Source organism: Halichoeres trimaculatus, unplaced genomic scaffold (genome assembly GCF_033239565.1).
Source record: "Halichoeres trimaculatus isolate MK-OKI-2021-1 unplaced genomic scaffold, fHalTri1.1 fHalTri1_scaffold_18, whole genome shotgun sequence".
NCBI lineage: Eukaryota > Metazoa > Chordata > Actinopteri > Labriformes > Labridae > Halichoeres > Halichoeres trimaculatus.
Window position 1 is genome coordinate 20,401,498 of NW_027437196.1, and position 26,781 is coordinate 20,428,278.

Here is a 26,781-nt window from a genome sequence, read left to right on the forward strand (position 1 = left end):
GCAGAAAAGGAGCAGAATATGGGACCTTAAAATACTCTAAGGTATCGTTCATGATACAACAACACAAAGCTGATACTGCATCACCTTTGCTAAACAAAGTTATTTGTCCAAATATCTGTAACATTTTATCTGTTTTCCACAATCAAGTGTAAATCCTTGCATTGCGACAGAGAAACTTCTTTAAGTGCCAAACAAACTACAGGCTATGTGCACAATGTAAACCTGTGTAACCAACACTGAGCAGCAATGACTGCGAGTTGTTTGAAGGATATTTTATCATCTTCTGGTTCAACATTTTAAAGGCTGTCACTTTGCAGATTCAAGGTCACTCTACTCTTATGTAACTCCACTTATATCAGCGTGCAGAGGCGGGTCACAACCTTCACAGGCTTCTTTTGTTTCCTTTCAACAATCTTTTCCTGTTTTTCACTTATTCCTGCATCTCATTAAACGTATAAAAGCTCTCCCTGCCTGAAGTCACGCTGCATATTTTATTTCAAACATAGCTGTAAATTCCGTCATCTGTAGGTGGTTTGAAAAGCCTCAATAAATAAGAGTACCAGATGTTTCACATGATAATAGAGATGCATAAATCCCACATTTATTTTAAAACTATTGCACACAGTGTTTCTTTGTAATGGACAGACTGTTTTTTTTTTTTTATCCTTGAGTGCATTCATCCCTAACCCTTAAAAAAAAAATCTTTATTTTGTCGCTTAAGAAAAAAAATACCCAGAAAAAAGGTATGTTAAGTGTCCTCTATGAAACATTATTTTTATTTCAACAAACTTAATAAGTAAGTTTTTCTTACCCTGGATTTTGTAACTCTTCGCAAACAATTCAGACATTATTTTTGCCTTTAAGAATCTATAAGCTCATTCTAATTATAATAAGACTTTTTTTTTTTTTTGCTTAAAATCAGACAAAGGAACTTTCTTGGATTTCGGTTTTTGCACAAATCAGAAATCATTTCTTAATTATTTTTGTCTTCATTGTTTCACCAAACAAGAGACAAACCTTGTGTCTGTCACCAGTGTAGGGTAATGATGAAGCACAGTTTAAGACTATGTAACTATTACAAAAGCTTTGTAAACAATCCTTGGGTGTTTTAACTCCAAAAGAAATGCTCTATATGAGCGAGACCTGTTTGTTAGTTTGTGTTTTAGAATACTAAGCAGGATATCTGACATAAACAACATAAACATGCTTACAGATATGACTCTTTTCAAATGAAAACCATAGCTGCACCTCTGGCACTTTAACTGCATATTTACAGGATTAATTCTTCATGACTGATGCTGTTCTCTGCTTATAGAAAAGGAAATTAGTTTGTGTGGAGATAAAGCAGTATGGTCAATGTGAATAAATTATAAGATTATTTAAATGATAAAACATATGAACTGTGATCTATTGAAAATCTTAGTTAATTCTCCAGTAAGAGTAGTTAAATCTGTATGTGAGACAAAGAGCAGGGTGTCATCTGCAAAAAAAAGCAACATGACTGAAGTGTCTGATTGTATAGTAATGTCATTTCCAGGATGTAAATGAAAAATAACAAGGACCCAAAACGGATCCTTGAGTCACACCATACTGTAAATAACAATGCATTTGATTTCAATGCGTCTGTTTATTGATGATGGTTTGACTCTGCTTGAAATGTGAAGGAAAGTGTCTTCTGCTCCCACAGACATCCAGGACTAAGCTAAGCTAAGCTAACCTGAGCTAAGCTATTCTTTCATGCTGCATGCAAACACATGCAGTATGAGGTAAAGGTGCGACTCTCTTGAGACGAGTTATCCTTTAAAAGGGCATTTAAGGATTTTCCTTTAATATCACACTCAGGAAACATTTCTAACATTTGAATTTAACTTTTCAGAGGCCACCCATCCCCTCCCCATCCTCCCCCATCCCCTCCCATCTTCCTCACCCTCCCAAGCCCCACAGTGAAATGAACTGCCATGGTTAATTCTCAAACTGATCCCTCTCCGTCTGTCTGCTCAGAGGGAGGAAGAGGAGAGAATGAGTGAGGCTGAGGGAAGGGTGAGGAGGGTGGAGGGACAGAGGGGGGAGACTGGGGAGAAGGAAAGCGATAGAGACAGAGCCACCCCAGCAGGGCGAGTTAGCTGTGACAGAGAGTGATGCACACTTCCTCTCCTTCCATCGCCGCCATTCTTTTCCTTCATCATCACTTTTACACGGCTCTCCTTCATCTCCTGCTAACACTGTAAGACCCTCCCTCTCCCATCCCTCTCTCCCTCACATGATGATTCATCGATCCCCTTATCGCATCAGATGACTTGATGGGTATAGTAAAAAGAAATTAAATCTTAATTAAATTTTCATCTTTGACAAATTTGTCTCTGTAGAGCTGCCATATGCTCGCCAGCTTTGAGGAAAACATGGAGAGACTTAAGGAAAAAAGCAGAGGTGCGTTTTCCTGTCAGCCTCGTGCTCTTTCTGCTGTTCAGTGGGGACAGCCGAGCATTCCTATAGATTTCTTTTTCACAGCGTTATTACATTATGGATTTTTCCCTCCAAGACAAAGTATAATAATGCACTTTATACTAAGACTGTTTTTCATCATTCGCAGGGCACAGCGAGTGTGTGTGTGTGTGTGTGCGCCCTTGTGTGGTAGTTATGAATGCTCTGAGGAGGAGGTCTGGATGAGCACCTGTGTGCATGTGTGTGTGTGTCACCTTTTTTAATAATGTGCTGTCAATCTGAGCTCAGGGATCGGCCATTTCACAAACCCTCCCTAAGTCTCATAACACGGCTCCACTGGGAGGCAGAATAAGTCATCAGCCGGTGGCCCGAGTCCTCCAGCAGCAGCAGCAGCAGCCAAAGAACCAGGAATCACAGAGGAGGCAATAAAAGGAGGGGGAGAGGGGCTAAAACTAGGCTTTTAAATTAATGCCCTCCAATGCACTCTCCAACTGATGCCACTGCTGCTCATCATGGTGCTGTTCAGGCTGATGAACAGCAGGAGACATGTGCACTGTTAGCTCTGGGTTTCATGCAGCTGGACTTTAAAACAAACTCATCAAACAGATGCTGAGTTTGACGGGCAGAGAAAGACTTTTCTGAGCCAGGCATGGTGTACATCAAGAGCTTACCACAAAAAACAAATAAAAACAATAGTTGTAATGCTGTAAACAATTTGACTTTAAAAGCTAATGGAGAGAAAACATTTAAACTTGCTAAGTGATATTCATGAAGGAGTCAAAATGAGGATGTTTGTCCAAAGTCACTATTTCAAAAAAGAGAAAAATTCCACACTGAGTGTAAATACAACTATCGATCTGTTATGACAGAACCCAAAAAGTTGCTTTCAGTAAAACTCTATACTCTAATATCTGGACTTTTGATAATGAAGAATATGATCCTTTTCAGTTATGTAATTAGTTAAGTTATCACTCACAACTTAAAGGCCCCACAAGGAGCTTATCTCTAAAGAGTCTTGCTTTATATAATCACATGTTCATCATTCAACAGATTAAAACAATATTATCATTGTCAGTGTTGGTTATTTTTTTTAAATATTTTTCTCTGTTTCCATGGTCAGGAGGGATTCTCCCAGGAAAATCCAAATCCAAAGTCCCTTTGAAGACACTACGCTGGCCAGCAAACACTGGCTGTGTGAGTCAATATCTAGAAATGATTTGATTAATTTCCCAAAATATTTGCCTTGAACAAAGAAAAGTAGTGTTAGAAATAAGATCTGCTTTCCATTCATTTGCTTCCAAAACAAACACACATCTTAGCAAGAGTCATGTCCCCAATTATTATTAATAAAACTGTAACCCCTACCTGCATCATGACCCAAGGTCTGTTAATCACTGGGTGTGTGTTTGCTGGACTCAGACTTTATCATTATTTTACCCAAAAAAAGGCTGTTAGAGTTATGTTTACACTATTTTTCAGCTTTTTTAGGTCTAAATGATCAATTCATTAATGAAATATTAATTTTATTAATCACTCTCCACTGAAAGAGCTGTGAGAAGTATAGATGGAGCAACAGCTCATTAATACTTTTCATCTTATCTTCTGTACTCTTTATAATCTGCAGCTCAATCCATCTTCATTTTTAGAAACAATGAGCGAGAAAGCAGCTCCACAACACTCGTCCAGCGCCGTTAACGTCTGACTAAAATCACTCCATCAGAAAAGTAATGTACCAACTTTACCTGACGTGAAGGTTTACAGTCACTTCACCTGTTGAGCACGGATAAAATAAAGTGAAGGGGAGAGAGAAACCCTGACCTGGCTCTCAGACAGACAGAGGAGCGTGTTCATGGTCTCTGCAGTCAAAGCTCTGCCTGTCTGTGCTTTTAAAGAGGAGACATTAACAAAGAGCAGAGTCAGACACAGGTTATCTGCTGCTGCTGCTGCTGAATTTGCTGCTTACACCTCTGTGGACTAAAAGGTCAACGAAGAGGACTCAGAGAGACCTGCTGCACCTGCTCCTTGTGCTCCAGTTACTGTCAGACACAAACTACAGACTGAGGAGCTGCAGAGACTTTTCATACAGACATAAATAAAGTACTTTCTCAACTGGTGACTTCACACCTGCCAGCACTGGTCTCTGTCCTGGTGCAGTACCTCCAGATTTAGCTTCAAGGCTGCAAATTTTAACATCTTTATATTACTCGTCAGGGTGTTTCACCAGAGGCCGATTGTGTCTAAGAGGTGCCCTCCTCCTTAGAGCAAACAATCCAAGTGATGAAAGCTAAATCCAACAGTTTCACTTCTGAAATCAGTTTTTCTGAACAAACACAGGCGGCCAGGAGGGGCTGCAGGCTGTGACATCAATATTATCAGCAGTGGCCTAAAATAAACCAACCAGGTGACTCAGCCAGGTTAAACGCAGACATAAAGCTTCTTGTTGAAAAGCAGATGACGCTAGAGTTAGCTCCCAATGTACAGCTTCTACTACAAGCCACAATTAAGATCTACTTTGCCATTTCAGTCCAGATGTGATGGGTCTAGATAAAGTTGTTATGGACCACAACCTGGTCCAGAGACGAAGATGCTGTACACTGCAAGTTAACTTTTCCTTAACTCCTTTACAGTAAAACTTTAAATAGTCAAAAAACTAGTCAAAAAATTCATTTTACAGCAGCCAAATGTGATTACCCTGGCAAAGTAGCCAACAGGGCAAGACCCTAAAAATGTCATTATTCTGCAGATTGTAAGATCGATTAGCTGAGTTCAGACTCTCTCAAGAGATGATAAGTCTGAGGTCTTTGTGGACTTATTTTTCCATGGGCTTCACAAATTTATTATATAAAAAAACTTTTCTGTCTTTGATCTGTTTGTGCCTCACAACCTTTCTGTGAACCCAGTGACTGTTAGATCTCTGCAGGATGACACAAAGGATGCAGCTTTACAGGAGCATCACTTTGTTCAAACTCAGATTAACTGTTTGGTGCATAAAACTCAGCCTCTCATTTCTGTGCCATCCCCCAGTCACCCACATGTCCATGTCCTGTGTATGTGTGTGTGTGTGTGTGTACTCACAGATATTAGCCGTGCCCTTGGGGATGGGCAGGTAGGAGCCGGCGCTCCACGCTCGGCCCTGGTAGTTCCTCTTACAGCGTCCACAGTCTGGCCCTGTGGTGTTGTGTTCACACTCGCAGCTCAGCTTCTCTTTGTCGAACACACAGCTGTTGGCGTGAAGGTTGCACTTGCACCTGTCACACAGAAGGAGGGGAAGGGAGGGGAGGAGGGAGTTGAAAAAGGACAAACATGTCAACATGAGTGAATTTTTCCTGCAACACGGGAAGCTTTTATTTTGTTGGACAATGTGTCTGAAAGGCAGCGCGTCCTTGACTAGCGGTGGCGTTTGAACAGTCAGAGCGGCTCAAACAGTTTCTTCTCCAGCTTCAAGAGGAGAGAGTTCAAACGCAGGAGAACAAATCTGGCATCATTATTTCCTCCCTTTCCTTTCTGTCTGTCCCCCTGCACTCGAGAAGGTAGCTACGTTTTAATTGTCCCACTGGAGGATGCGTAATCGCAGTAAGGTCACAGTTGCCGGGCGGGGCGGGGTGGATCAGGACAGAGAGGAGAACTAAGAAGAAAACAAGCAGAGCTTAACTTTGGAACAAGTAGGAAAAGAGTGAAAACGTGGAGGCTCACAGCTCTGAACAGCTCAGAGTTAGCCAGAGGGCGGCGAGGAGCTGCGTTCACTATGACAAATTAATATGAGATGAGATCTCAGAAGCATATTTCCAGTTTGGAAAGAGGGGCTCCCTGAAGGTGCACTAAATCCTCCCTCACATCCGGCTCACTAGAACCTCCATTTAACAATAAACTCAGCAAATTCATTTTCTGCTGCGGCTCCACAAGCATTGAGGGGATATCTACCTGTTAAATTAATTTATGATCCTCCAGCAGCACTGAGAGCTCGCAGGAGAGAAGACGACTTTGAATTGTTTTTACGCTTTTTAACAAACTTTAAAAGGAAACAACATGACTCAGAGATGAACTCGCAGACTGCACACTTAAAGAGTTATTCTTTTAAAATACTTCATGTTACAGCAGAATCCTCTCAGATCATATGTAGAAACAAACAGAGCATCTCATGCAAGTGATGTAGAAACTGTAATGACCGGGTTACTGGAGGAGGATTGACCTTTTCCTCATACCTCCCCTGACATCTTTGTTTTCGCTTTGATATAGTTCATGTTATGTGATGATACAAAGTTTCCATAAAGATGTGTTGAGCAGCGACAGATTCTCATTAAAGATTCTCTTTACATTATGTTGTGCTTTTAAAGTATGCAGAATAAACCTCTCCTCCCTCTGCAAAACAGGATCAAGGTGTACAAAAAGAACTGTAAATACTCCTGACTGTTCCTTAATATTCTTTAATTTGATGTCAGAGTTATTTCACTTATCACTTATCCTAACCTCCTGTTAAATGAGTCCATCCAGCAAAGTAATAGGTTTAATTACTAAAAGAGGGGATATTGTTCTTTACCTCGTCTGTAGTATCTTAACATGATACATGATTTAAAGCTAAAGTATTTCATCCTCTATCTGAAGTGCTTCATTTAAGCTGCTGTCTCTTTAAGGCTCTCTGCCCCCACAAACCCCCTGCCCTCTGATTGGCCAGCACACTGGAGGCCTGTCAGGGGAAGAAATATAGGCAGACCCTTGGTGTTTGAGGCCCGCCCCTCTGATGTATCATAAACTAGACAGGAGATCCTTGTGTGATGACCTCATCATTTTAGCCGATCTCATCAGGCTCTTGTGATATATTAAAAAAAACAACATTTTGAGCTGTTTGCATGCCATTGTATTATATCTTGATGCACTAAGTCGTGTCCCAGCAGGTCTTCTCTTAAGTCACTGTAATGAAGACATGCTCAGTCATTTTAAATAGTATCATCATGCATCCTGTTGTTCTGGTGTCCGACTGTTAAAAACTGACGCTTCAGTCGCTCTCTGTCTGACATCTGACGCTAATTCCTGTTTGATTCTCAAAGATAACCTTGTTGTTTCTAAAGCGGACCAGGAGTCAGCCTCATGTGCCAACACTGGCTGCGACTTAAAATACAAACTGAAAATGTGAGTTCCAACAGGCGTGACTCATCGCAGATTAATGGAGCTGTGTTTGTTTATTTTGGGACAAAATGCCGAGAGGCAGACAGACAGACAGACTGGCACTGTTCAAACCTTTCAAAGTGCCCTTTCATTCAGCTGCTTTTTCTAACAGGGCCCAGGTGAGAGGCAGCCCTGCACTGCTTCCTCAGGCATAGAGAAAGAAAAGAAGGAGGCAGAGGTGTTGACGAGGGAGATGACACAGATAGCCCCACAGTTGTGTTCACTGACATCTTAGCGAGAACGACAGCTGGTCTCTCTCACCCTGCACATTCACCACAGCTTAGCCTGATCCGCCCATTAATTAAATAATTTGGGGGAAAGTCTTAAATCATTCAACTCCCCTTGACCCTGAAACAACACGTTACAGCTGCTTGTTCCAAATTTAAGGCTGTGGGCTGAACAGAGGCGTCACTCCACTCAGCAAAGATTCAGTCTGATGGAGGAAAATTTGTCACTCAAACATAATGTAACTTCAGTGTACAAACAACAAGAGCACTGGGAGCTGAGCATGGCAGAGTACAAGACTTTGCCAAAGTACAAAGGTTGTAATTGCTAACCAGAAAAAAACTCACTTGGACAAATGGTTAATGAGGGCTGAGAAGACATACACGCGAGGACAAATATTCAACAACCAGATAAGTACTTATATTTGGTGCAGTCGCAAGAGACCAAGCACAACGGTCATTTGATTGTCTGTGGTGATATAATAGACAGTTTTATGTCTACAACATATGCCCCTGAGCTAAAGACAGATTCATATTTTCCCATGTTCATGTTGTGTTTCTGAGGTCAAAAGAGATGAAACTTTCAGACATGTCAGTTTGTTTTGCCTGCAGACTCAGATGCATGCCCTGCAGGAAGCGTGATCTGTGTAAATTCTAGGGACCTTGATTTTCAAGACTGGGATATGACTTTTCAAACCAGCTCAACAACAATCAGACAAAAGCCCCGTTTACATGGGTAGTTTTCCTCAATCTGATTAAAATTGATCAGATTAAGTGAATCTGATTTGATCTGTATACATGAAGTTTAGGTAAAGAGATCCACGTTCAATATGTAAAAGACGAAGACGTGCACTTCCTGCTTCCTGTTTACCTCTGGAAAGATGGTTCCACGTCGTGTTTTGTTGGGGACGCCCATTGTGTCCAGTTTTTCTGTTTGTTCGCTATGTTTGTATTCGTTTGGCAGCGTGCTGCTCTGTGTACTCCACTTACGTGCCTCCTACCTACTAGGGTGTGCATGCGCAGACCAACCAATCCTTTCTCTCAGCCCAATCCGCTCCACTCAGCCGTTTACATGGAGTATGGAGCGGATTATCAATCGGCGTAGACTACCTTTTACAATCCAACTAGAAATACAATCATATCCGGTTGAATCAGATTAGCCTAGGTGTTTACATGAGACATTTTAAGTCTGATTGACCTTTCAATCTGATTCTAAATAAAATTTTGGCAGTTTTAAGTTTAACTTACATCAATTATAAAACAAAATCCTTGATATGTTGCTAAAATTTCGATGACACTACAAAACTACAAATGTTAAATTTGTCCCTTTAAAGTTTATGGAGTTTTTCAGTGTTCCAGTATTTGAGATGCTACGATACATCCTACCATGCAAAGTCCAGTATTTACAAACTTCACCGGATAAAAGGCAGCAAGAGATGAGCCATCTTGCCAGACGTGCACTGACATGACTGAAGGTTGACACTTGCATGTTCACAGCTACCTGGGGCCTTTGAGTTAGAGAGAAACAGTCACTATGCAAATGCATTGTCTTTTATTTGGTCTTTCTATGCAGAAAAAAAAAGAAAAAAAAAACATTATCAGAAATGACTTGAAGTGAACAATTAATTGGTCATAGTACTTGTTATAGCAGAAAAATGTTCCAACTACTCAATGGCATTCCTTGTTCACGCTTTCTCCCCAACAACGGTAGATACAGTGACCTCAACACTATTTGTTAAAATTGCACAGTATTGTACAGTATTTGTAAAGACTGACCTTTGTAAAGGTGAGATGCACCACTGGATTCTGCCAGGTAATTATCTCAAAACATGTGCAGCTCTTTCAATCAGAGGTTTATGTAACAGTTTCTTTCTCTCTTTTCTTGCTGTGCTTCCTGCTGCTTGTCCCAGGCTGTTTTCTTTATCTTTGTTTTTGGGAATGAGTTACATGATTATCAGCTTGAATGCAGCTTCAGCTTAGTTTAAATTCTGTCACTAATTCCATGTTTAGGTTCATAATGCTCTATTAAAAACCTCTCTGTCATCACGAGAGAGAGTGTGCGTGAGCGTTGGTGTGTGTGTGTGTGTGTGTGTGTGTGTGTGTCTAATTTACAATCCAGCATGTACAGAGAGAAAATAAATGGTCCTTCAGTTCATGCTTCTCATTTCATTTCTAAACCCATGAACACATTAGCTCTGATTTGAGTCACCAAGCATTTGGAATAAATCGTAGATAAAATATAAGGTAAGCTGGAGTGAGACATCTGAATCTGTTATTTCGTAATATCACATATATTTTTAATCAACATATATAACTTATGCAGCTCAGCTCATTTTTAGGTTGTAGCTGACACTCGGAGCCTGTCTGCCTGTCTGCCTGACTCTGATAAAATATAATATCATCTCTGAGTTATTTATAACTTTGGTTAAAAAATGTTCAAAGATGACCCTGAATGACTTTTATTCTGACAGTTTTCTATAAACCAATCACAGTACAGAGTGTTTAATGTTAAAACACTGCTACAACCGTACATTTAAAGAAAGCAGAGCAGAAATTCATTCTTATTTCACAGCCTGTTTGGAGCCTCTAACAGAATCCAATTTCTCTTCAGTGTGAGTGTCTGTATCAAAAGTGCTGCAAAGATCTAAAAATGAGCATTTGAAAACAAAGAATGACACCACTGAAGTATCAAACTGCTGTTTTCCCCATAGAGCCCAGGGTAAAATAAACTATAAGAAGGCTGGCACACAGTTTAAACACTGAGTTGCATGCTAACATTATTTTAACTATATGTTAGCACTGATTAGCAGCTAGCCGTGCATGTGCCAGTTAGCTTGTTCAGTGCTGTCATACATTGATTTATCTGTGGTGGGTTGTTGTCCATTATTCTTCTGCCATACACTGAACACATTAGGTACAAGACACAAACTCAATGAGGGATGTCTATTGTTGTCTATTGTTATTGCTGGAGCCTTCCCCTTTAAGATAGTGACTCTAGTAGTGTGTGTGTTGCTGTCGGGGATGTTGTGTGTGAGCAAGTGCTCCCACAAGTTACATGAGAAGAGGCAGCAGAGTAAGGAAAAGGGCCTTTATCATGTAAGAAGATACAAAGCAAAATAAACCAAAACCTAAGCACAGCTAAGCTAACGAGGCTAGCTGAAAAACTAGCTACTCTAAACTACAGTTAAGAGTCTCTGAGGTGCTAATCTAACACTGTAGAAATAAAGTAAGAATTCTTGTGGACAGTTTCACTCTGAGTTAAAAAAAACTGACTTTCGTTACCCAACCAACCAGGTAATCATTTAGCTGTGGACATGATGTACAACTGTTTCACATCAGGGTCTGCCAGCCCCATTCCTCTATAGATAACTGTTGTCTCATTACGGTTGCAGCCTCCCTTCTTAAACACAGTCTGCACAGTCGCAGTAATTTCCTGCCCACTTTGACTAAAACAGGGGGCGAACTGAAAATCGTTTAAAGTGTTTTGAGTTAAGTCATTGTGCATTGTTTGGTGGAAATCAGAATCAGGATCCTTCACCGCTGCATTCGTTATCATGCTGCTATAAATTCTTGTTACTGTGTGAGTGAGACAAGTGGGAGGTGAAGTGGTGTGAACCATCTTCACACGGAGCCCTTTGTGGTTTAACCTTCAGCTTTTTTTAACCTCGCCAACGTTTTAATCAGCATCCAGAAATGATAGCGCCTTCGGCATAATGATGGAGACCACCAGTGAGGCCCTGAGGGGTCTCAAACCCACCAGAGCTGCCGTTCTGCCAATCAGCAGTGGCTCCTGAACGTGGATACCAGGGGAGGCTGCTCTCCTCACCGCTGCAGCAGAAGCAGCCTTTCCTGAGCCAAACAAAAGTGTATTTAAGCATTTTAATGGCAGGATTCCTCCAGGGTGTCCCTGCGTACAGAGCTGTGGGCCTGCTTTTCTTTAAACGCTCTGCTGGTTTTCTTCTCCTGACTTCCCATCCCTCTTTTTATCATTCTTTTCATATCTCTCTTCTTCATCCACCTATTAGTCTGTCATTCTTTTACAGCGCTCCACTATCTCCCATTAATAAATATTCATGGAGCCCAGGCATCTTTGTTTTTGTGTGGTTCTCTCCGAGTGATATTGCCTCAGGCATTATTGAGCGTGCCAGCCACCGGCTGCGAGCTAAAGGTCCTGATATGTATTCATAAAATTACCCATGAGGCTGTGAGCTCAAATTGCTACACTGGCAAAAAATAAAAAACCTTGACTGAAGTTTTGATTTCATTTTGTTTGAGAGAAAACAGCAAACATTTTCTTTTATCCAAAGTTCTCCTTGAAATGCAGGGAGACAGGAGATATTGTTTGGTATAAATTTATTATATTTCTTTATCCTGCAGGAAATGCGAGCGGGGCAGCCAGAGCTGGAGCTTACCTGCAGCCGTGTGTCTCTGACCTCTGCAGTAATGGGATTCTGATTGACACCATGGGTGCAGGCGACATATTGTGCCTCCCCTCTGATGATGGCAGCAACAACCAACAAAAACAAAGCAGCCTTGTGCCCCGTGTCTCACTCTCAGCGCCCTTTCCTTCCTATCACTCCACACATTATTCTCATAAATCCATTCAGCCGTGTTCTGACACTGTTCCACTTTGCTCAGCGAGGCTGCAAAGCCAAAAGTATCAGCCGGTAATTAATAGTAATTAGCCCTAATCCAAGCCTACAACATCCCCGACGCACAAAGCTGCTGATCCCAACAAATTGAGCAGACTAAACTCAACACGCTCCTTAAGTGGGTTAACTAAGTGAAGCAATTACATTTCAATCTAACGCCCAGGTGTTTTCATAGCCAGCCAATCAGGTCAAACGCTTGGTTAATAAACGCCTTTTTTAGCTCAGTGTGAGCTCAGTGTGTGCTGTAAATGAGCGCCGACACACCGAGGTGAAGAGGGCGGGCGGAAGGGTTTATGAGGGGGGAGGGCCCGCTCTAAAAACACTCAGGCTTAATTATATGAGAATGAAATAAAGATGCAGGAGAGGCTGCAGAAAATGCCCTCAGGTGTGTGTGTGTGTGTGTGTGTGTGTGTGTGTGTGTGTGTGTGTGTGTGTGTGTGTGTGTTGGATAATTACACCACACACAATGACATTTACTATACAATGACTCTGTCCCACCTGATCCTAGCTCTCTCGCGCACATTCTGTCCTTTATTACCAACAGGGGATGATCACACTCACCACGTGGCGACCAGCTTCTGCAGCCATTTTGAAAACAGATTAAGAAGACCATTTACAGCCCCTGCCCATGGTATAAAAATATAATGCATAAACTCTAATCTTTATTTCAAAAATAGGCTTTCTATAGGTCACTTTTCTAGGATCTCCTTGGGATGATTTCAGACCAAATAAGAAGCAAACTCTCACCTTATGTAACTCTCACAGGTTTGATTGCAGCTGCAAGTTGTGTTTATTCCTATTGGTTAAGCCCATCCACAAGTGTTAACACTGACAGAAACTGAACACTGGTGATTCAGGATCAAAACATTAGTTTGACCAGTGTCCAGATTGATGACCTGTGAGCCAGGATCAGCTCCAGGGTTTCTCTGATGGACATGAGAGTTTGCTGAGTTGCACCAGTCTTTCTGTCTGCACCATAGACTGTATTAAAGAGTGGGCAGTGTGGCTCCGCCATTTATCATTGTACGGTTTTGAAGCCAAAATACCACCGTCACAGGAGCAGCCATTGTAATAGTTGTGCAGCCAGAGTCTGCGCAGTAGAGACTGAGGGATTCTGGGAGAATCTGAGTGGAGCTGGGTGATGAACGTATTATTATTTTTTTCTTTCGAGAGTCTAATCACTTCTTGACTCTACCTCTCGACATACAACCCCGAAAAAAATTCACGAGAACGGCAGCTGTCACTCATCGTTACACTTCACGTAAAACCTCGTTTTAACCTCGTTTAACTAATGAAAGTAAAACTTTTCAGAAAAAAAGAGGACTTGAGTACAAGGCAGCCAAATGATATCTTCAAATCACCACAACAATCAGACGTGAGAAACATTTCTACAAGGTGTATTAATTTTTTAAAGTTTGACCTCAGCCCATCTGGAATGGCTGGAAAGCCAGATTTTTTAATCTATACTGCAGCCAGCCACCAGGGGGAGCAGTTTTTGTGGAGACCTCACTTTGAGCCGAGCAAGCAGATGTCCATTTTTTTTTTAATGGTCTATGGTCTCCACTGAGTCTAAGCTTCGCTGTGCATAATAAGTCATACTAAAGTCAGCGTATATGCTGAATGATTTACTGCCTAAAAAAATGGCTAAGTGTTGTAATAACAGGTTGTGATGTTAGAAGAATAAAGTCATAAATCATGTGAGAAAAATACTTCGATTTCAGGTTATAGTTAGCCAGTATTTATTATAAAGGGTCAGATCAGAGGAGAAACCCAGACTTAAGGAGGGAACATTGTGAAGTTATGCTTTAATATAAGTTTCTTTTAAAACATAAAGACTTTAGCTCCTCAGCACCACAGTGCTGTAATCAGGATTCTGAATCGACTGTGAAACAAACTGAGTCTGTTATGAAGACAGGCAGCTAATGGAAAGCTTATTCTCACTTCTGTAACCACTGTTTGAACCCAGCTGTTAAATTTAACTTCACAAGATGATCCACATCCCTCTTTTCAGAGGAGAAGGCTGGCTGATGTTTTCATATCCTTTTATATGATATTTCAAATGGATTAACTCAAGCCTGTGCTTACGATGTCTTTCTTGTGACATTAAGCTCTGATTCTCTTACACTAAACACTGTCTGATGTGATTGAGAGTTTGATTTGTTACCTGACCACGCTTTGTTTTGGTTGTTTGGAAATCTTTATAGATTTATTTTAAGATAATGCATGTGTCTATATTTTGAAATGAACAAGGTGATTATCTGCTCTACGAATGTCTCTTCAGGGGTTAAAATGTCATCAGCAGCAGTCGCCTGTTTCAGCTTAAAACAGACATCCTCCTGCCTGCAAACGTGTAACCTGCTAATTGCCTCCTCTGCCTCTCTCCCCCTGGCCTGCAGTGCATTGTGGGAAGTGGAGGGAGTGAGATCTCAGCTCCAGCTCTCCTGGGATGGACCTCGGCCCCAAACCTCCCCCTAATTATATCCTCCTCCTCGCCTTCTATCCTCCTCTGTAGGAAGTTGGCAGTCTGAAGGAATGCAGCAGACTCTCTGAAGCACTCTTCTCTTAAATGTCAATTTTTGGTTCAATTTGTTGGGAAATGCGTTCACAGAGACGCTGCACGGAGACGAAAAAGAAGCAGAAAATATGTGTTCTGTCTGAACATGGAGTCCTGGGTGTGTAATGCAAAACTTTATCTCCAGCAGATCCTCTGAAGTATTTATCAGGCACACAAAACATCTCCATCACCTTAACTCTGAGGCTGGTGTAAGACTTAAACGGAGGCTGTGGAGCTCTCAGTGCAGACAAGTTCTGCAGCTGTGCTTAAAAATATTCATACAACAAACCTATTCTCAGGTCGGTAGCATCATCTGTTGAACTTTTTCATTTACGAACAGTTGGAGAATAAACAAACTCACAGGAGAGAAGCTGTTTTCATTGTAAATGTGTCACGGAGAAGCCTCTGCAGAAGCTACACTTTGGATTTTTTTTTTGCTGTGTTTTGTTTGTTAAAAAAGGTAGATGCTTAAATAGCCAATTATATCCTGTTGCACAGTGACCCAGCTGCTAAACTGCTGCAGGTTTACTGGATCTATTTATTTTATATGTGCAACAATAATTACATCATTATTTCACACACTGAGACATGGTGGACTGTGCAGGGATTAGCAAATAGTGATGAGTAAACTCAGGTTACAAAAACCACCACCAGCTGCATGAATTTATAATTGATGTAGAACGGATCTATTACACCAAAACTTGATCTTCACAATAGATAAAAACACTCATCCTCACATGTTAAGTTTTATAATTTCTATAAACTTAGGGCAACAAAAGCCTCATTTTCCTGTCAGAGACTAAAGTGTGCTCTGCTTCAAGGTGCCACATGTCATCCTTTCAGGAATGCTACCGTGCAAATAAAAATGACTTTTCATGTTTCATTCTCGCCTTTCTTTCAGCTTGAGCCAGTGTGGACATTCACCTTGAGTCAAACAAGTATTTTCACCCACAGAAAATTGAATATTTGCTCTTCCTTGGGCCGTTCTTTGCAAAAGGATCCAGAGAAAAAAAATAAATCCCATAAATCAGCTGTTTTAAATTTTCAGACTGGAAAGTTTTAACAGAACTGCAGCAGTTATTTTATTTTTCCATTTCTAGCCTGCCTGAATACACTGAGCTGTAGTTTCATGATTCACTCGTATCTGCTTAAAGCAGTTGGAGAGCACCTCCAGTGTCAGCTGTGTGTAGTCCGTGGAGCGTGTTGCAGCTCTGCAGGTTCAGTTCATCTCCGGTTCCCTGCTTTGAGGTAAATGTGTCGCCTGCCTGCATCAATCGGTCCGGGCCATCCATCTATCGAGCCTCTGCATTACTAATGTATGCAGTCGGACATGCTATCCAAGCAGGAGTCAATCAGGAGGTCTTTACTGCCTGTGACATGCCAGGCCAGCTCGATACCATCGACATGCTGGGCCTCACTGATACTGCTCTCAGATAAAGACTATTGGCTGTGAACCTAGCGACAGAAAAAATGCTCTGCAGGGGAGTGAGACAGCTCCATCAGGGGGAGGGCGGAGTGGCAGAGATTGGAGGGCGAGGCAGGTGGAGGAGTGATATTAAATGATCGAGTCATTTCATAAGAGACATAACTGATTGGAGCCTTTAAAGGAAGGAACTCCCCAAAGAACCCGAAGTATTGATCGGTTTGGGTCTACAGACTGCAGGAGGTTAGACTGCATCTGACCTCTGAGAGTGTGTGTGTGTGTGTTTGAGAAAGAGTGTGCACAAAATAAGAAAAAACAGGAGTAATAGTGCAGCTTTTCCCTCATCCGCAGTCGACAATCATTTCAAAGTTTCCTGTCAGATCATTTGTTGGATCCAAACTTTTGCATGGAGACTTGCTGCATGTGGAGATATAAAGCCAGCTTTGGGAGAATTCTTTGGACATGTCATGCTCAGCAAGTTCACAAAAACAAACCAACCACACAACAGTTTATTGGCTGAGATATGTGAGGCTGCATGTAAACAGGAATATGAGCTGATTTTTGTTTTTAAAACCAATACAAAAAAAACTTGAAAAAAATATTATGTTTCAAAGAATAAGGAGCATGCAGAAACATCTTCTTCATGGCATCAACTCTCAAAGAGAAACGAATCAGGGTGAGATCAGTGGAGCAGAACGACTCTGGTTGGCTCATCGTGTTTCTGTTGTTTCTTTAGTTCTGGTTTGGTCTTGTCACCAAACACAAAAACAAACATCAGAGTCAAATCAGTGGAAAGAGGCTCCTACTTTGGATTAAAAAAAGTCTCAAAAATCTAAAAATACAGCTTTTTTTCCCCTTAATTTTACAATTTGCAGCACGACTACATCACATCAGTTTTGCTGGCATGTTTGCAGCTTATATCTGTCCTTGTGAAACGCCTTATAGCCCGTTTTGATTTTATAGCAATGTCCTCTCATGTTCATCACGTCATCCATCTTTTTGTATGTATTAGTATCAAAGATTATAAATCATGTTATGATGTTATTCTAACAATAACATAAATGGTTTCCTACAATCTCCTCTCTCACAATGAGTGATAAAAATAATAATGACTGGATTTAAAAGTCTTATTAAACAGAAAATGTGAACAGATCTGTTTACTCTCCATCTCTAACTCTTCTTGCAACAATTTAGTCACAAATAAATAAATAGATAAATAAATAAACAAAGCTCCTCAGTAGACGTGCACCGATTGATCTGTGTCGATTTTCTTAATTATGGGAGATCGGTGATAGGCCCATCCTTCCATATGAATCCATTATGTACCTCCAGGAAGATCTGACACCCGGCCATTGTTGCTTTTTGCTCTGAGACCTAAAACTCAGGACACTTTATTGGTTGTTTAAGTTTAAACATAAAGATTTTATTTCTTCACAGGTATTGTTCAATGATTCTCAGTAAAATAAGATTGGAAGATTGAAGGTATATGCTGTCAGTTATAAAAAAATAAAAATCTGTATCAGCAGCTCAGGCTTTTTATAGATTGGTGATTGGTGATCGGCCAGAACGTTGTGATCGATGCACCCCTACTCCTAACGATTGATTTTGAGTTAAAACTTAAAGTTTTAACCCTAACAGATCTGAATCACCTCCATTACAAATAGTTTTGGATAACTCAGGGATGGGGTGATGAATTTTGGAGGGAGATGTCTATTTCCCGGTCAGTCTGCTTCAGTTTAAGGTTCCTGCCTGTTAAAGAAACTCCTTCACACTCATTGCAGATCATTGTTGGGTCTCTGTAATCACTGTAGACCTGCTCTCTATGCTGTGCCCTCAGATAACTTTGATGGCATTGACTGTGATCTTGTGGTGAAGTGATTAAGAAGTCATGAACACATTAAATTGATTGGGAAAATAACTGATTTTTGCTCCTTACTGATGTCATCTCTCACCAAACTTTGACTCTCTTCTCCTGCTGATACAACCCAACGTCTGCAGCACACACCTCCCACCAGAGGCCAGAATCTGAAACCACGACCAGGACCCTGAGATCAGCTGTAATTACAGAATATGTTGGCGGTTTCCCAGCGCGCAGAGGGGTTAACTCTCTGAGCTCTAAGCGTCTCTGTTACCTCTGAAAACCCCAGGCTATGGTCATTAAAGCTCCGTGCTGAACACAGGAGCTCCTGATGACCAGAGGGGGAGATGTTTACACTCAGGTAAAAGTGTGGACTCCTGATGATGGATGAGAACAGTGTAGGACAGTCGCTAGAAGGAGCGCACAGGTGTGAGAGAGAAGCGAGATGAGACGTATGGAGGAGGGAGAACAGGGTCTGTGTGGGGTCACATCTGGGCTGTGTTTGTGCTCACTGTACTGAATGTGTGTTTGTGCTCATCATTTAGGCTCCATCCAGTCAGAAACATGTTCCAATACAGAATCACTGTCCTATATGTTAATGTGATTTTTCACAAAGGACTTTAAAACAGAATGGAAGCAAGTAGAGAAGTGATGGGTGGATGAGCTTTAAAGGTCCCTAAACTCTAAGCCCTTACTCTCCCTCTCTCTATTTCCTGCTCTGTCCTCTGTCCCATTTTCTCCACACAAAGAAGAAAAGGCCCTAAAAATATCATTCAAAGAGAAAAAGTGAAAGCTTATCACAATTTGTCATCACCTTTAGCAAGATCATTCTGCAAAACTGTCTTATCATCCAGAATAGATATAAACAGACATTTTTGATGGATTATTTTTTGCAGAATAATCTTCCTAGCAACAAAAATGTTTGTAAGATTTACCATCAGTGAAAGGCAGGTGAATACTCTAACTGATTAAAAGACAGAAAAAAGAAGGGAGTGAGAGAGATGGAGTAATAAAATATCAGATAAGAAATACTGCATGTGTGTATGATGAGGCAGTATCTGTCTGTGCAGAGCGTGCAGCAGCAGCAGAGGGAACAAGGAGCTGTCCGTTCAGCACCATAAACCACAACACACACCAACACACTCACAGTGTCTTCAAAGTGAAAAACAGAAAACACTGCCATTTATTTATTTATTTATTTATTCATTTATTGATCTATTTATTTATTTACTTATTTATCTATTTATTAATTTATCTACAAGAGAATAAATCCTTGGGGATTCACTGTCTTATTTCCATGTTCCTCCTCTAAAAACAAGTCTCTAATGAGAGTTTGTTACATATTCAACTTTTTTTTTTAGCAGGAAATGACAGAAAAATGATGTGTTTTTCAAGACTTATTCGCCTACATGATCAGTGAACTTTTTTTTTTCCTTCAGGGATTACATGTTTATACTTAACAGGTGGGGAAAGAAGGTTAAAAGTGTGTCATATAATCTAATCATCACAGATTTGCATAAATCATCATATTTTTAATCAGGTTCAGTATTGAAACGTTAAAGTAAAATAAAGAAAAATGTTACATAGTGAATAATCTCTGCATTTTTGTATTAAAAGGACCAAATCACATTCTTTTTAAGACATCATGTTCATTCTCACAGCAAATCTTCTTCAAATGTGTTGATGGAGATATTTTTGAAAACAGAACAGCCTTTAAAATCTTATTTTTTTTATTTAAAGAAGCCTTTTCTTATTAAATCGCTGAGATTTTTATTGCATGCAGAATTATTTAAAGGATGCACAAAGAGAAATGAAGCATAAGAAAATAATCAGATTTCTTAGAGCCTTTGAGAAAACTGACAAAGGTTTATGAAGATTTCTATCCTGCAGGCTGATATTCTCGCAAAAGCTTGAATTAAAAAAAAAAAATAAAAATAAATATTTTTTATCATTCAGAAGCAAGGTTTTTTGTCTTAGTTTCTCTCTTAATGAGAAAAATACTCAACATTATATTTGAATCATTCCATTTTTTTCATTTCAAGAAAAGATTTTTCGAGCTGACAGATTTAACAGTTGAATTTGAATGATGCTTAACCACCTCTTATTCCATAGAATAGAATAGAATAGAATAGAAAATACTTTATTTATCCCCGAGGGGAAATTCAGGAGTCGCCGCAGCATTTAAGAAAACAAAAGTAAGAAAGAGTATAGAAAGTGCAAAAAAAGTCCATAAGAAATTAGATGACGACATCCCGTCCACCACTCTCCAGTCCAGCCAGTCTCCACCTCCACAGGGTCCAGGACTGAGCCTCCCCAGCAGTCTGTTCAGTCACTGTCTCCTGGATCCTGTCTGCCCCACAGCAGGCGAAGCTCCTCCAATGCTCATCATCGACTGTAGCATGATGAGCTGGAATGACAGGTAACTTTTTTTTCTTTTTGTGCTCAGGTAAACAAAAAGAAGAGAAATCACCCCTTCACATATGTTTTCAAAGAAAATTTTCTCCTCTCTTGGTTATTTCTTTCTTTCCTTTAGAGCGTCCAACCATCTCTTTGTTGTGAGTCTCAGTTTCACTGTAAACAGCTTCACAGAGGCTTCACTGTCTTCCTTCAGTGATGTGAAGCTGGAAAAGTTAAATTAAATAACATCATGATGCAAACTCGTAAAAAGAAATCTCGACACTAAATAACTTCTGTGACACAGCACCCAGCAGATTTGTGTCTCAGTGTAAATGTTTGATCTTGAAAAGATTGGTCGATACTACACACACTACAACAGATTACAAAAGCACAGGTTTGTCTTTGTAGTGTGTGGATTCGTGGACATCTTCATGTGTATTGATCCTCGTTGTGGCTGCATTATCATCATAACAATCAGCATCTTCTCATACATCAGCACGGAGCTGCAGTGGGTTACATTAGCCTGACAAAAGGAGCAAAGGTGTGTAAAATTCAATACAGCACTCTCTCTTTGTCTGATTGTTCTCTTCCTCCTCTCTGTCGGCTGCAGATCTTTTGTTCGCTCGTGTTTCTACGCGTCCGCTGGTCAAACAGAAAGAGTGTCTGCATTCAGATAACTCGCTCACAATCGCTTTTCATGACTCAACGATCCCATTATCACACACTTTTATTCATTGCTGCCCGTCGTCTGCACATCACTGTCAGATATCTCCCTCTCTGAGCCCTGTGTGTGCACGCGCATGTGTGGGCATGTGTGTGTGTACATGAAGTGAATTACAAAAACAAACTGAATCACAGAGCTATCGACACCTTTCTCTCCTGTCCCCTCTCTCTGTCCCATGAGGGGGAAATATCACCATATGGTGTTTTTTACACAGCAGAATCTCTCCCTTCATGTCACCATGACGCTATGTCTCAGTGGGATGTCTGACATATTACAGGATGGAAACACTGGTGTTAACTCTGATTGAGTTCTTCACTTCTCCTCACCTCTCTCTTTAACACAGGAGTGAGTACATTTGCAGATGTGTCAGCTCATGTTCTCACATTTTGATTTGATTAGACTTTATTTCATTGTACCAAAAAAAACATTAAATACAAAAATAATGAATGAAAAGGGAGCAGAAAGATGAAAGGTTATTTTAATGTCTGCCCCTACTCTCACAAAATATTACTTACAGATCAAATGGTACGAAATTAAAAAAAGAGCTGCAGGCCAACATGCCATATTACACTTCTTTTTTTTCTTCATTAATTGTGATATAAGTGTTAAAACAGAAGTATTACAGCTTTAAAGTCAGTTTTGCAAAATTGTTTTTGTATTTCTCTTCCACCTTTTTCTTTGACTCAAATTCTCAGAGAATTATTTGAAATTAAGTTTTCAGACTTAAAACAAGGACAAAACACCAACACATCTCTACATGTCTCAAAAGGTGCAAAAAATCATGTAATCAACTGAAGAATTTTAAACATTTGAAACCAAAAAGCTACATTTTGCACCTGTCCTCACCAGTATGTTTCCTTGCCACTGTTCTACCCAAGCAGCAACCTCCAGTCTAAGAATATGAGAAAATGCAGAAGTGCTAAAATCTGCTGTTTCTCCAGTGTCCACTTGAGGCTCGCTCTGGAAGTACCAGAAGTCACATACACACCAAGCCAAAAAAAGCTGTTTTCACAGCAGAAATTAACCTGTTTACAACCTGGTTCAAAAAACGTCTCCTGTCTGAGTCGCTAATTTTACTATTATTTATTATCTATTTATTATTATTATTATAATTATCAGCACCCACTGTACAGGGGGTGAATTTTTTTCTAACTCGGCCGTTGAGAGGATATTAAGATCACGAGCTCCCCCAATAAGAGGCACAGCTAAGGGTCACGTGACCGACAGGCGCCCTATGGCTCTTGGTGAAGCCCTTGCCACTACCAATATGGCCGCTATAGCCAATGTGCTTCATTTTGGTTTCAGAAAATGTTCAGGTTCGGGTGACTACGTCCATGTTTTATACAGTCTATGGTTCTACCAAAAATATGTGGTGAGCTGGGTGTGAAAGTTCAACATTTTTCTCATACGAGTGAGGTGAGCCAAATGCACGTTGCATTTGCTCAAAAGCAAAAGAGGAAAAAAACGTTATCAGAATCCACACATTTGGCACCATTATTTCTAAAATCCTTTGCATCAATTTACTTAAGTAGAAAAAGAGAAGCCTGGAAACGATAGAGAATAAAAAAAACATCAAGGGAAAAGTTTTTCTGACATCTCGACTGAAGTTGTTGTTAATATTTCACCTGGACTGTGAGTTGGAATCATGCAGCAATAAGAAGAAATTGAATTTTTAAATCTACAACAACTTGAAGTTAGAAATTAGCAGAGAATAGTTGAAATCATTTGAGGTTAATGAGATAAACTCTCATCTAGTGTCTGACAAGAGCAATCACCCTGCAACAGCTGGAAGTTTACTCTTCCACTAGGAGAGAAACAGTCAGTAACAACGTAAGAATCAAAAGCACAACATGCAACTACAGAAATGAACCGCACATGAAAAAAACCCTGCCCTACAAAAAATGTTCCCTACAGGCCTGGAGGACTTCTTCTTTAATGCCTGTGTTTATAGCAATGTTAAAGTCACTGTTCTAACATCATCTTATTCATCATCTCTTTATCTGTAGTATTTATCTGATGCTTTTAACTGTAACAAATTATCCAACATTATTTCACCTTCCACTCTCACTGTTTTATTGATGTAATATGTGGATGTTATTTAATTTTATTATTATTATGACAGCCTTCTGTTTCCATTTCTGTTATGGTCTGTCCCTGTTCTTTTGCGGAGCACTTGTGGCCAAGTGCTTGACTCATATGAAAGGTGTGTTGGGGTTTGCAGTGTTTTTAAGTCTCTTGTGTCAGTGAGTTTTGACTGAGCATGTGCAGACTGTTAGTTGTTGATGCATGTGTTTTGGCTTGTTGTTGCATGTTAGATTCGTCTTAGGACATTTCTGCCACTGTTTCTAAATCTAGACATTGCTATGTCTGCTGCAGTTTGACTAGCCCTGTCAGCCACCGTACCATGAGGCTGTAGCAACAATGTAAATATCCGCACTCCGATCATGAAGGACACTTGGAGCTACAGAGGTTAACTGTTGTAAAGGTTTTGTGTGTGGTTATTAAATTATATATTAAAAATTATACACAAACAAAATCCTAAAGACTCAGATCCCCTCCTACATTATAGCCCGAATGAATGCCTGATTTTACCGGCAGGCTAATAAGTCAGAATCAGTCAATGAGGAGAGAAACACCTTCAGATTTGTTATGAATCAAGTATTTCCTGATTTTATTTGCATCTCAGAGTGTAACCTCTCCCTCTGATCTCCACCAGTAACACACTCATCAGTATGGTTGTGGTGGTAGTGGGGTGTTAGGGGGGAGGTGGAAGTGGAGGGCTGCATGTGAAGGAGAGGTCAATGAGGAGATTAGTCATGAAGCCCTGACAGGAGGGCCCATTACCAGGGCGTCTGCAGCCGACAAAGACAGGGTGAAGACACGTGGAAAAAAGGCCTCTCCATTAATAAAATGGGTCACCACATGAATGTTGAATGTGTTCTGTCGACAGTGAGGAAAAATACCTCCGATGAGTCTGCTCCCTGAGCCCCAGACCCTTTTTAACACAAAGGAGGAGAATCTGTGACCCCGACTCTAAAAGAAAAGGCTGCTCGGGGAAACAGATCAGAAAATTCCTCTTTGTCCCGCCGTGGGACACAGCTAAACATCCAGTGATTAATATATCAGTCAGTAATTAATAATCTGGATCATATGAAGGGTTTCTGTACGGATCATGTCTTGAATAAAAGATGCCGCCTGCATTATTCTGCATGCGTCTGTGTGTTTGCGTATTTCAGATTGCATTCCAGCTGAACTAGATTTGGATTTATGGGACACAATATAGGTGGGATATTGCCTGCAGCATTCGCGCACACACACACACACACACACACACACACACACACACACACACACACACACACACACACACACACACACACACACACACACACACACACACACACACACACACACAAACCATGCATGTGGAAACACTTTGCATTATGCCACCACATCCTGTACAAACTACTCAGGCTTGAGTCATGCGCTGCAAACCTTCCACTCTCATCCAGTTTACTGTGTTCTAATAAAGGTGGAAAAAAAGTTGCAGAAATTATAAAACTGGATCATCTGCAGGACAAACATCAGCTGTAAACTTCTGAGGTGTAAAGAAAATATTTCTTCCGTCCGTTGTATCAGAGCACAGATTTCTCCTGCAGTCCTCTCCTGTGTGATAAAATCTTTGTGTCACTTGTAGCTCTGCTCCTCATATCTCTGTCCTCGCTCGATTCCTCCGGCCTGTGATAAACAGGAAGGAGTTGGCGTGTGCAGCTTCTGAGGGTTCAGTGTCACTGACATGGCAGCTTATCACTCCATTTTATTTGTACATAAAGCTCTCAGTGTATTTGATTTTTATCACAGGACTGAGCTGCTCTGTAGCAGACTCACTGCTTGCAGGTTTAGTTTTTATGTTTGTTATAACGGCGAGATACAGAGTCACTGTTCCGATTACAGCCGGTGCTTTGGATCAGTAAAAAATAGAGACTGAGAAAGAACTGTTTGAACAATTATGGGAATTAAAACAAAGTACACACTGGTATTGGAGGGGAAAATGCTAATTTTAAGACTGCATTCAATCTGTTATCCTCTGATGTCCAGTAGGGGGTGACTCTATCAGTTGCAGTTATAAAAGTCTTTCTTCTGAGCTGTTTTACTCCATGGGTAAACATGTTCCTAATGAGTCTCAGTGTTAAGATGATGGTCTTCTTCAGTCCAGCATGATGCTCATTTAGTAATTTAGAACTAGGGCTGAGTATCATTCAGAAATTTTCATTACCGGTTCCTGAACAATACTTCTTTCGGCACCAATTTTATAATGTCAGTTTTAATAAAAAGAAAATTGCATTTTATATTATGGTAAAAATCTTGAGTCTTATTTTTGAGCTGCATTTTTTTTTCATTTTTTTAGCAGTTTTCTTGAAAAAATAAACAACAAATAATTGTCATAAAAAGAACCAAAGTTCCGAACCCAGCCCTAATGGGTACTGACAAAACAACATCAGGAGCCTGAAAATTCTCTGATAAGGCTAACAGTTTTTCAAAAGGCCAAAGGACGCAACTGTTGATATTCCCAATGAACATATGTAGCATAATAGATTTGTTGTTGTTTAATTTTTTTAATTTGCTAAATATCTAATCACAGATGTATCCAAGTTATAGTTCATGTTAGATGTAAACTAAGCATTTAAAAGCTTTGTCAGCTTGTCCAAATAAGACAAGCCCCACAAGGCAAATAGCCATCAAGCTTTGGCCCATTTTCCCTGTTTCAAGCTGAATCCCATGTCATGTTCTCTTTAAATAAAGACATACAAGCAGAAAAATATAACTTAAACCAAAAACTTGCTTGTATTGTCCAGTGTAAAGTGGTTAAATGTGTAAAACCACTAAAATGTGACATCACTCACCACAGCAGCAGGAAGATTGCAGACAGAGAGACACAGTGTTTTTCTACAACTAAAGCCCCGTTTCCACCAAGCCGTCCGGTTTGGATCAGTACAGTTTGGTACAGGTTGGATCTGTAAAACCTGATCCTCTTTGCACTTCCACAGCCAGACGTGCACCCTCTTGGTCGGCGGTGTAAGCCAGGTGCTGATAGCTGCATCAGTTATGCAATAGCGAAACACCAAAGCAGTACGATACAGTGTACCCCACTAATAAATCCAATGACAAAGAAACACACAACACATTTAACAAAGAACGATGGAAAACATTCAGCAATTTGTTTTCTTTGTGATTGTCATGTGGCTCTTTGTTACAAAGCAGAATTAAGCTTTGCTCGGAGAAGACTGTGGGCGACAAGGAGAAATACAACAGCCACTGTCACACAGGAAGTGACAATTCATTC

At 40.4% G+C, this 26,781-nt stretch overlaps 1 protein-coding gene across 7 annotated transcripts in view; it reads right to left on the bottom strand.

Moving 5' to 3' along the window:
• The window catches only part of ntng1a (netrin g1a), a 140,666-nt gene that overhangs the window by 32,536 nt on the left and 81,349 nt on the right, over positions 1-26,781 (bottom strand). For all 7 annotated transcript variants that reach the window (XM_074693076.1, XM_074693075.1, XM_074693078.1 and 4 more), the window contains one exon: positions 5,518-5,690. In XM_074693076.1, the coding sequence (XP_074549177.1) occupies positions 5,518-5,690 (173 nt within the window). The remainder of the gene's footprint in view (positions 1-5,517; positions 5,691-26,781) is intronic.